General features: G+C 46.8%; 1 protein-coding gene across 1 annotated transcript in view; it reads right to left on the minus strand.

The window, feature by feature from the left end:
* The window catches only part of FRAS1 (Fraser extracellular matrix complex subunit 1), a 587,299-nt gene that overhangs the window by 266,342 nt on the left and 308,757 nt on the right, over positions 1-12,200 (minus strand). Inside the window, exon 15 of the mRNA XM_075544919.1 lies at positions 8,604-8,747. Within this exon, the coding sequence (XP_075401034.1) occupies positions 8,604-8,747 (144 nt within the window). The remainder of the gene's footprint in view (positions 1-8,603; positions 8,748-12,200) is intronic.

Genomic DNA, 12,200 nt, shown 5'->3' on the forward strand with positions numbered 1-12,200 from the left:
TGTACAGCTCTGGAGCACAGGAGAGAGGGTCAGCGGTCATCCACATAGAGATCCTTGCTGATGCCAGAAATGGAGCGACTGGCTCCAGAAATGTATGAGGAATACGACAGGATCAGGCAAGGACCATCTGTTACACAAAGGATCGCAAGGAGTGGAAACGGACTCCACCACTGCACACAACAATGAGCCCAGGAACAACAGGATTTTTGTATCAATTAAAAATAAGCAAACTGATCAAGAAGAAACAGTGCAAGGGTGGGAGGGAGAACAGAAGCAGGGTGCCTGAGAAGCCAAGGAGGACGAAGTTTTAGAAGAGAGCGTTCGTTCTAACTCTGTCACAGTGCAGAGGGGCAAAGGAAGTCCAAGGAGGGGGCTAAACTCAGCAGTGAGGAGATGGATGATGGAGGCCATGAGGTTTCAGTGACTCGAGTAGATGGACAAAATGAAAGTGAAGGTCATGGCTAAAGGATACTAGCTATAGGAGCCCTGGTGGTGTAGTGATTACATGCTGGGCTGGTTGGTTGAAAACTGAAAACCACCATCAACTCCTCAGGAAAAAGACAGGGCTTTCTACTCCCATAATAGTTACAGTCTCAGAAACCCACAGGGGCCACCATGAGTCGGCACTGGCTTGATGGCAGTGACTTTGTTTTTTATTTTTCCTTTGAGCTATGAATGGACAGGGAAAAGACGAGGCTCTCCGTTCCCATAAACACTAGTTGTCTCAAAAACCCACAGGAGCTGTTTTCTAATCTGTCCTTTCGGGTCACCATGCATCGGAATTGACTTGATGAGACTGGGTTTAACTTTTTGGTTTGAGATGTGAATGGAGGGGACAAAACCAAAAACAAACACTCACTGCCATCAAGTCGATGCCAACTCACAGGGATCCTACAGAACAGGGTAGAACTGCCCCTGTGTGTTTCCAAGACTGGAGCTGTTTATGGGAGGAGAAAGCCCCATGTTTCCCCTGAGCAGCGGCTGGTGGTTGCAAACTGCTGACATGGCTGATGGCAGTCCAGTGTGTATCCGCTATGCCACCAGGACTTCTGGAGAGGACAAAAAGGGGAACAATTAAAGAGGAATGGGAGTGTCAGGGGCTACTTTGAGAAGATTCAAACATATATCGATCCTGGAGAAGGTCTGAAAAAAGAAAAGAGTATGAATAACTCGTGAAAGAATACTCAATGGAGAAAAACAGGGATGTGTATTCCAAAGATCAGGGGGAAACATTCGCCTAGGGCAGAGGGACAAAACACACCCTTTGGCCAATCTGTCATAGTGTATGTGTGGCTTGCATGATGCTAAGATGCTGGAAGCTAGGCTGTCAGGCTTTCAAACAGGAGGGTCGTCTTCCAAATGCACACGCTTCAGCAGAGCTTCTAGACGCAAAACCCAACAGGAGTGTGTTCTATTCTGTCTTTTAAATCTGCTCTTTAAAACAGATTTAAAGGCATACTTTCAAAAATTAGCCAATGAAAACCTTATTCTATCCAATTAGAGCTGACGAGGAACACTTAATTAGAGCTGATGAGGAACTCAGTTGAAAGACACTTAAAATCCAGGGTGGTCAAAACAATGGAATGGAGTAAACCAACAATTGTGAAGCTGGCTCAGGTACGGACCATGTTTTGTTCTGTCTTTCTAGGGGCCACCATGAGTCAGAGCTGACTCACCCACCAACCAGATCAGAGAAAAAAAGGTGAGTCTGAGGTCAGCTGAAGGTGAATCTATCTAAACTTATTGGAGAAATTCCTCAAACCAACCATACAATCCTCTCTCATGTTAAAAAGTCAATTATTAAAAAGTAAATGTTTCACAAGTTAATATTTTGGCAATAGAGAACTCTTCAGAGATTTACTCTGTCTGATCTCTAAGTTCAACTACATCATGCTAACTGCCTAAAATTTTTTTTCAGGAAATTGAGGAAAAACGAAGCTAAGTAATGTGGCCCAACTTTGCATATTGGGGGATTCGGCATCCCTCTGGAGACAAATACATGAAGCAAGATGAGCTCTAGTCAAAAGTAAAGGCAACTGCCTTCATATCAGAGAAAAGGGAATCATAATCTTGACTCAGGAATGGAAGGAACAAAGTAAGTTCATTTAAAGTCCTTCCATCCCCCAAAACACTTTAGAAGCTTCAAATTCAGATTGTGGTAAGAGTTGTATGAGGTTCCACTAAAATGATTTTAAAAAGAAGCTTCAAATTCTACCACTGACTTTTCTCAACAGAACTGAGTACAACTCTGTATACCTTCTTTCTCAAAAAGCAAGACAAAGTTTTAAAATTTAGAAATCATTGATAATAAAACATTACAAAAATATTTTAGAGAACAACCGAAGTTGCACTTAGAGGGGAATTTAATAATTTAATAAAAGTATAAGATGTCCTTTCTCCCCTAGTGAATCTATAGCACCAGTACATTATAAAACATTCACCTTTAGTTATTAGATAATCTTACTCTAAACTCTATGAAATAGTTTAGTTAGTTGAGAATAAAATGAAAGAGAAAAGGGATATGCCCACCCAGGTACTGAGATGTTTTACAAAGCAATAGAAATGAATGCACAAAACTGTGTACTGGCTTGAAAACTGACATTGAGACTACTGGACTGAAATTTAGAGTACAGAAACACATCTATGTGCATATGGGATTTCAACATGCAAAAGAAGAAGAGCCAAAACTGCTAGAAGAGTCTAGAAAAATGGGTTCACAAATAACAGAAAAAGAAAATGAAATCCCAGGTTAGGCCCATATACATAAGTGGCTCCCCATGGATCAAAGAATCTAATTTAATATAAAAAACATCAAATCAATAGAAGAAAGTGTACAAATATTTCTTTGGGACCTCAGAGGCAGACTAGGACTTCTTCAGAAACTCAAAAGCCAAATTCTAAAGGAAAAAAGCGATGCATTAAGGATTTCTGAGACACCAAAGGAAACTATACACAAAGTTAACAATTAAAATGGGGAAAAGTTTGCATATTTAAAACTGATAATAGCTACAATATACAAGGAACTCCAGAAAATATATAGTCCAACAACAGTAAGGCCAATAAAACAGTAGAGCCAACACATAAAAAATCTCTTTATATAAGAGGAAACTGAGAAATCCACAGGAGGTGAAGAGATGATCAAGCTCATTAGAAATCAGAAAATTGCTAAACTGAGTTAGCGCTTTAGTCCTACCGACCAGAAAAGATTAGACAACTGAGAGCCCGCAATGATGGCAAGATGTGCAGAGGAGAGAACTCCAGGATGCGGAGATGAGACTGCTGACTGCACAGCCGTTCTGCTGTTACTCAGAGCAAGGGGCCCCCAAACCTGCCCTCACACTGCCCGTCAGTGTGTCGCACTACGTTGGCTTGCACTTGGCTATGATGCTGGAAGCTGTGCCAGTGGTATTTCAAATACAAGTCGCTTCGCCCCCAGGGGGTGGGTCTCAGAAGGGCTTCTAGACTAAGACGGATTAGGAAGAATGGCTTGAAGATCAACTCCTAAAAATCAACAGTGAGAATCTAGAATATGATTGGAAATAGTACTAGAAGATTAGCTTTGTAAAAGAAACCCAAAACCCACTGCTGTCAAGTTAATTCTGACTCATAGTGACCCTATAAGACAGAGCAGAACTGTAAACTCCTCTTGGGAGTTTACAAGACTTAAAATGTCTATGGATATAAATTCTAAAAACACTCCCATCAAAGTCCATAAAAGAATATGCTGGAGGCTGTTCACTGGTGGTTTGGTAGTGGGGGCTAGTGGCAATCCATCGCTGTCACTGGAAGCTCGGAGGGTGAGTCCCGGGCGGGGCAGACCCGGGAATGTTGTGCAGCGCTGCAAAGCAACGGCTTTGATGATACACAATATGGGTCCATCTCCAAAAGGCGTGCCGAGGAGCAAAAGCAGGACACCCAGGAATGGAAGCTGTAGAAGCTCTTACAGCCCAGGGCGGCCTTGTGGGTGGGTGGGTGCGTTCACATAAAAGTGTGCACCACAGGTTTTCTCGATGGCTACTTTGGGGGAAGTCCTTTCCCAGGCCTTTCTGCTGAGGTTCTTCTGAGTAGACCCAGATCTCCAACCTTTTGGTCAACAGCCAAGTGCACCCAGGAACCCTGAGCAATGTAGCAGACCATTTTGGAAAGAAACTTAAAAATACACCCAATCCTTTACAAATCTGACTACATCAGAGCATGTACATTGGTACATATAGGAACTCTTTGACACACGGAATCCAGGACAGATAACCCCCTCAGGAACATTAATGGGAGTAGCAATACCATAATGGTAGGGGGAAAGTGAGGGTCAAGGCTGGAGAAAGGGGAAACCAATCACAATAATCAGCGTATAACCCCTGCCTCCAGGTGGATGAACAGCAGAAATGTGGATGAAGGGAGACAGAAGACGGTGTAAGAAATGAAAATAATAATAATAACCTATCATATATATCAAGGGTTCACGAAGGTGAGAGGGTGGGGGAGGGGGGCAGGGGGAAAAGAGGAGCTGATACCAAGGATCCAAGCAGAAAGAAAAAGCTTTGAAAATGATGATGGCAACCTATGTACAAATGTGCTTGACACAATGGATGTATGGATGGTTATGAGAACTTTAAAAGCCCCCAATAAAGTGAGTTATATAGATACCAAAAAAAACAACTACATGGTCAAAACAGCAATACCCAGCTTCTAAGAATTCATAAAAACAAAAATATTTTTAAATAACACATGAAGAGAAAAGAAGAAAAATCAGGAAGGGGAGGGGAGTGGAGAAAGGAAGGAGAGAGGAAGAAATGTGGGCAAGGCACTCTGATGTAGGATATCAGCTCATGCCAGCAAAGCCCACCACGATAGTGTTCGTATGTGAGAGACCCAAACAGGAGATACCTCCACCCCTGACTTGCCCCACCTTCTACACAGAATATTTGAAACCCTTCCCACAAGTGCCACGTGTCAGTGTCGGTCTTTCTACCACATACACATCCCACTGCGGCCAACATGCCACACTGCATTTTTCTCTGTAACTCACATTGAGATTTCCACGATACGATTGGCCTGGTCATGAATGGCTAAACCAACACCAGCAGGTCTCTACCTTGAGTCTCACTTATCTGAATTGGAAATCAGTCCACCTTATCAGCTTCAGACGTCTTAATTAACATTCCAATACCAATCAGTAACTCGGCTCACTGCTGTTTTGGAAAATATTTATATGAACATTTCTGAAGGTATTTGATGAAAATTTAGAGAACGCTGACAGTTTTCTACGAAGGTATAAGCGCCTGTCTTCTGCTTCCGAAGGTCTGTTGGTGACGCCACAATCACATTCCCAAGTTGGAATCTCGCTGAGCACATGGTACATGCTCAGTCGTAACTTGTCCATCAGTTGATTAGTCAGCTGACTGATGTCCACAACGATCCATTCTCCTGTTGGAGAGCATGGAAGGCAGTGGAGGGGGAGGGGGTCAGTGGCACAATTCCCTCCTTCCACGTGGGAGACTCAGGGTGGATTCACAGCCAATACATGCCAAGCACAGCTACTACCATCGTTGGGGGAGCCTTGTGTGCTGCTGAACAGATTTCAGCAGAGTTCCCACGTTAGGATGGTCTAGAAAGAAAAGTCTGGCAATCTACTTTAGAAAGATCAACCAGTGAAAACCCCAGTGATCAGTATGGGCTGGGATGAGTCGGAGATAAGGTGGCTAGGTCGTTTTCCTTGGCTTTCCCCACTCAACAAAACAAAAACGCAAGCCCACGTCTGTGGAGTCGCTTCTGACTAAAACAACAAAATCAAAACAAACCCTCTATAGATCTTCCAGGGCTATACATCTTTATGGGAACAGGTAGCCTCTTATTTCTCTGGAGGACTGGTTGCCGGGTTCAAACTGCTGACCTTATAGCCAGCAGCCCAATGAGGAGCCCACAGTACCTCCAGGGCTGTGAGTTCAGTAGGTTCCTGGCCTTCACTGGTTTCCACCAACTCTGCCCCGCCCCCTTTAAGGTCACCACTCCCCAACCAGCGTTTTCTCTCAACCCAGACAGTGCTGCCTCTCAGGAGTGAGTCAATGTCACCGCGTTCCGATCCGTGACAGTAACCAGCCTCCTTGGGGATTTAAAGGGTAAATGTCTTTAGGCCTTTGGATCAGTGAAGATTTGACATCTGCCTCGACCTTTAGAAAATACATCTGGCTTAATTGAGCAGCGAAGTGATGCTGGCAGGAAAAAAAAGAAAAATCAAAACGCTCAGGCAAATGGCAGCCTGGCCTTTTCGTCCTAATTCTCTCTCAGATCCACACAAAAGCCACCTGTGCCTCAGGTGGACCCGCAGACTCCTCACGCCGCCGGGGCTGATGGATCGCCACACAGTTGTAAGCAAGCAGCTGCCAGGGGCTATCTCTCTTCCCCAGGACAAGTGGATTTGTTAAGTCCAGAAGATCACCGCATGTTTGCTGCGGCCCTGCCCAGCGAACAAAATGAGGTCAATAACTCAAGAAAGTTTTATGAGGCTGTACACTGATACTGATTTAGTGGACTTCCTTTTATATGTATGTCCTCCTGGTCTTTCTGCTGGCATGGCCACTGGAGTAATGTCATTCGCATGTTTCACTCACTGTCAGGGTGCCTCCCTGCCTATCTGACCATGTCTACAGGGGTAGCTGGTTCGTCTCAAGACTGACAGGCAGGCAAGGATAAAAAGGGAAGGTAGCCGGATGAGGAGGAGGAGGAGGAAAATGGGAACAGGTCGGTAAAAAGCACACAGCACAGAGTGGGAGGAGTGTGCTTACCAAGGCAGTTAAGGTCGAGGGTCATATCCCTAAACAGCTACTTATTACCATGTGACTTCGGGCAAGTGTCCTAGCCTGGATCCTCATGTGGACAATCAGGAGGCTAATAGCTGTCTCGTAAATCGTGAGGAGCACAGGCTTACCATGTCTGTAGCACTTATTCTGTGGCAGGCTCTGCTCTTCACTGTTAATTAGGTTCTATCACGTCAGCTCTAACCCATAGCGACTCCATGTACCCACACGCCCCTTATCATCACGGCTGCTTGATCTCATTATTGCAGCCACTGGGCAAATCTTGTGTAGGGACTTCTCTTTCTCGCTGACCCTCTACCAAACAGGTTGTCTTTCTCCAGGGACTGGTCTCTCCTGGTCATTTGTCCAAAATATGTGAGCAGTGTCCCCATCTAACTTCTAAGGAGCATTCCCTTTGTTCTTCTCTTAGCCCATGGCATGTTCCACATTCTTTGCCAATACCACCAGTTTCCAATGCTCTGCATCCGTGAACTCAGTCCCCTCAACTGTCCTCTGAGTTGGGTGTATCTTCATTTCTTATTTCTGCTGTAGCAGAAGATGACCACACATTGGGTGGCCCAGAACAACAAAAAGCTATCCTCTTGGCGTTCCTGAGAACAGACGTCTGTCTGCACATGAAGCTTGTTCCCGAGCTGTGTTCTTTCTGGAGGCTACCGAGGAAGGCCAGCTTCATGTCTGCCTCCTTTGTTCATCGGCTCTTTCTTGCCTCACTTTGACCAGCACTCAATGCTGCTTCCCTCCTCACCTTCTCTTCTCTCGTTCATAACCTCCTTTACTTTCTCCTCCCGGAGCTGGTTAATACTTTGGCTCTATCTAGATAACTCGTCTCAGACCCCTTCAATTGATTGCACCTGCATAATCCCAATGGCTCCCCAGGGAGGTATCATCAAAGGTCTGGGGACTGGCACACGGGCTGCTTTGGAGGCATTTATCCAACCAGAGATGCTACTGCTACCCCCATGTTGTAAGAGCGCGACTGCGATGAAGTGGACACAGAGTATCCTGCCCACGATTCTGCTGTCACCTGTGAATCCCCACTCCTCCAGGGCTTAATGTCTATAACGCACCAGGACTAAGGTCTGGCATAAAGAAGCACGAAGCTAGTCGGGCTTTCCTTATTTTGACTTCTTGTGGCCATTCTAGAATTTTCCACCCACTCACGGAGACCTCGTCATGTTAAAAGGAAGGAGCTCTTGCCTGGTCCTGCGACCCCCCTCCAGGATGCTTGTGGCTAGGACTGTCGTGATACACAGCTTGTTCACTAACTGAGTTCTAGAAACAAGAGGCCTTTCTTCACAGTCCATCCTAATATGGAAGAGACCCTGACACCCTTCAGCATCATAGCAACACATAAACCTCTACGGACAAATAGGGAGACGACTGTGCATTCAATGAACTTGAACCTGGGTCTCGCGCCTGGAATGGAGAATTGCACCATGGCGCCCTCCCTCACTGCCCCCGTGGCATGACGGCATTGAGTGTTCAAAGTAGAAGACAGTAACTGCTTCAGCTTTAAGTCACCAAAGGTGGACCTGCCCTTGGTGGATGTAAGAGAATCTCTCAGTCTTCGTACAAATGCCAAAGGAATTGATTGACTGATTAATCATTTGGGATTTGGGGAAAAGTTCCCTACACATATCCAGCCATTGAAAATCACTGCTCCATTTGAACTGCCTTTCCCATAGTTGCTAAAGAAAAGGTATGGTGGTGACCAGCTTGCGTGGTGTGAATGAGAGTGAGATACTAGCAAAGGAGAAGATGCTTTGAAATCAGAAGGCCAGCATGTACCTGTGCAGATCCCCTGCTTGAGGTAGTAGCCGTCTCCGCAGCTGCTCTCACAGCTCCCCTCTCTCAGCACTTGGAAGACATCTCTGCAGGCCAAGCAGTTCTTCTCCGAGGGCCCCCAGCACGCCGCACAGGACTCATGGCAAACTGCGGGCAAACACAAAGCCAGTGAGCAAGCAGCCGGCAGTCCAAAGAGTTCGCTGTAGCTGTTGGTGGTCACAAGGAAGATGTGGCCACTTTGCTTCCTGGACCGCTGTGCACATATGTCTACCTCAAGAGAAATGCTCCAGCTCATCCCAGAGAAAAGTTGGCCAAGTACTGCTAAGAGATTTGAAACAAGAAGCCAGAGGTCGTTGAGGCATGTGCATTACGGGAAGAAATAATAGTTTTCTAGATCCAAGCCACGGGATTTTTAATCGCCTCGTGTGCATGTGAAAGTTAGGCACTGACTAACGCAGACCAGAGGAGAACGGAGGCATTTGAACTGTGGGGCTGGTGAAGAATAACGGAAGCACTGTGGACTGCTGAAGGAGCCCTGGTGGGGTGGTGCTTACGGATTGGCCTGTGGTCTGCGTGGTCGGCAGTTCGAAACCACCAGCAACTCCAAGGGAGAAAGACCGGGTGTTCTACTCCCGTCAAGAGTGTGTCCTGGAAATTCACAGTAGTTGCTATGAGTCATCATTGACTTGGTGGCCGGGAGGGGAGCACACTGCCCAAAGGACAAAGCAATGTGTCTCAGAAGTCCGGGTAGAGCGCTCCTTGGAAGCAGGGATGGTGATACTTCATCTTACATACTCAGGACACCTTGTCAGGAGAGACCCGCCTCTGAAGGTGGACATCACACTTGGTGAAGCAGAGGGACGGTGTAAAAGAGGAAGGCTCTGAACGAGATGGACTGACACAGTGGCTGCAACAATGGGCTCAAGCATAGGGCCAATTGTGAGGCCGGCACAGGACCTGCCAATGTTCCCGTCTGTTGTCCACAGGATTGCTGCAGGTCAGAACCGACTGGATGGTACCCAACAACAGATACAGATGGACTGTCCAACAAAACAAGAGGGCTCGCCTTCACCCGGCCTTTTGTAATCTCTTAACACCATCAGCATTTAACTAAGGAGGGATGCCCTGGGGTCCTCAATGAGAAAGCCAAGGTGCCTGGTGCCACTCCACTCTTTACTGGTCTTTGTCTTCCTCTTTGTATCCCTTTCGGATCTCTCCCCTCATTTCTCATTCTTCTCTCCTGGATCGACAGCTCCAGTAGTCAGCATCAGTCTCTAAGTTTCTCCCCAAGAGCATCTGCTTTCTACCTGTGTCCTGAGTAACCTCATGGGGCCGACATTTCTATCAAGCCTTTGTTTTCTAACTACAGTTGCCCTCAAGTTCATTCCCACCCATGGTGTCCCCACATCTGGAGATGAAACTGAACGATATAGGATCCTATGGCTGTGACCTTTGGGAAGATGATCGCCGGAACTTTCTTCTGGGGTGCCTCTCGTTGAGTTCACACTGCCCACCTCTCTTTGAGGACACCAGTGTGTAACCATGTGAGCCACTCCCAAACTCTGTTCCTTTTAGGATTCTAAAACTCCTTCCTCCTTGGGTTTCAGGATTGCTCATGGTTGTCCTCGCTGTGGCCCTTCTGCAGCGCGAGGCCTATTCTAATGACCGGAGGTTTTCAGTTGAGTTAGCTGACTGTATGGCTAACCTGACCTCTACTTTGGGAGCTTCATCCTCCGTTTGCCTCTCAGTGGAGTCCACTTTTTTTTGGAAGAAGTGTTAATTTTGATGAAAACTAGTAGGGACAATGGCTTGGTAATCACTAGCTTAGTAATTGCATTAGTTCTCTCTCTGAAGGCAGAAGAAGGAGCGCCCGCCCCGCCCTGCAGACCTTAAGCTACCTTCCTCCCCTTCCAATGTCAGATGGCACGGGAAAGCCTGCCTTCCTCCCAGACACTTCCCTCCCCAACACATTTAGAGGTGCTTACGCACCGTGTTGGGAGGGCTCTGTGACAAAGTCTAACAGAGAGGGGAAAGACGGGGACCAATTCTGAGAGACCTAAGGGATACAAAGAGGCGGCCACAGAAAGAGTGCGAGTCCAACAAGCCAAGTCTTGGAGAAAGGAAGGAGCGAGTGATAGGGGCAAGGGGGCGCCGCCCTGTGAGGCGCTGGATCATGGGGCCTGGTGGAAGATGCAGAGCTGTGAACCATGGAAGGAAGTTAGCATTTTGTCTTAGATGCCATGTGAAACCATGGAAGGGCTTAGGGATGGAAAAGTGTCCCTAAAATCTGTGGAGCCCTGGGTATGTGTGGTTCTGCATCAGGCTGCTTACTGAAACGTCAGCAGTTTGAACTCACCCGCTAGTCTGAAGGAGGAAGATAAGGCTTTCTCCTCCTGCGAACAGTTACAGTGTCAGAAACCCACTGGGTAGTTTGACTCTGTCCTACAGGGGTAGCTAGCCTTTGCCAGGGACTTATGGCACTTCATTTCATTTTTTCACTTGGGAATAAATACATGCTGTCACACATGTTGAAGGTCTCGAGATTTCGTTTTACTTGGACCCCACAATCAGCACCCATGGAAGCAGCAGTCCATAAATCAAGAGTCATATTGCACTGGTAAATCTACTGCAGAAGACCTCTTGAAGAGCTTAGTCAGCAAAGATGCCCTTTAAGCACTGAGGTGCACTTGACCTTAGTCATGGCATCTTCAGTTGCCTCAGATGCAGGCAAAAGCTGGGAAACCACCGAGGCAGACTGAGGACGAACGGACGAATTACACGACGTGGTTGGTGAAGGAGGTGGAATCGACCAGGGGCTGCCGGAGGAACGAGCAAATCCGTGCTGGCAGAAGAGCAGCCAAGCTTTCTGCTCCTCAGAAGCCAGGATGGCATGAGTGCTTTTCATACACTTTGGACCTGTTAGAAGATGAGACCAATCCGTGGATGAGGAGAGTCTACTGGGTTCAAAAAAAATAAAAAAAGAGGATGGACGACAAAGAAGGCCCTCACTGAGAGGGACTGACCCAGAGGCTGCACAAGGGGCTCCAGCACAGCAAGGGGCGTGGGAATGGCACCAGGGGACCAGAGAGTGTCACTCTGCTGTACACAGGTTGTGATGAATTTGAACTACTTGATAGCACTTAAGAACAACAGCAAAAGAGGTACGCTAGCCCCGTTGTAATCCTGTTAAAAAATGCAGGTTTACTAATTAGATCTTCTAAGAGTAAAGGGGCTGTACATGGAATCACGTCTGAGTTTCACAAAGAACGGCTTGGAGAGCCATACAGGAGCAGTTAGACGCGTCATGAGGATTGTCTACCCGTCGGGAAACCAGGATCACCTGGCGCTATCAACAAGGACAGAGCCGACATGGCCGAGCTCTGGAGGTGCTCTCTGGGCATTCAGAACTGTGAGCAATTGCGTGTCTGTTCTTTTGGCCACCTGCCTGCGGCATTTGTATCTCAACAGCACTAGGTGAGTAGGGCAGCAGGATAAACACAAGTTCTGGGTCCTATTTACATAGAGAGGGCTTCATCACATGTAGGTAAGCAGGAACACATGTTCAAAGTCTACCGTGATGGTTCAGGTAAGAGATGATGG

Source organism: Tenrec ecaudatus, chromosome 3 (assembly GCF_050624435.1).
Source record: "Tenrec ecaudatus isolate mTenEca1 chromosome 3, mTenEca1.hap1, whole genome shotgun sequence".
Classification (NCBI taxonomy): domain Eukaryota; kingdom Metazoa; phylum Chordata; class Mammalia; order Afrosoricida; family Tenrecidae; genus Tenrec; species Tenrec ecaudatus.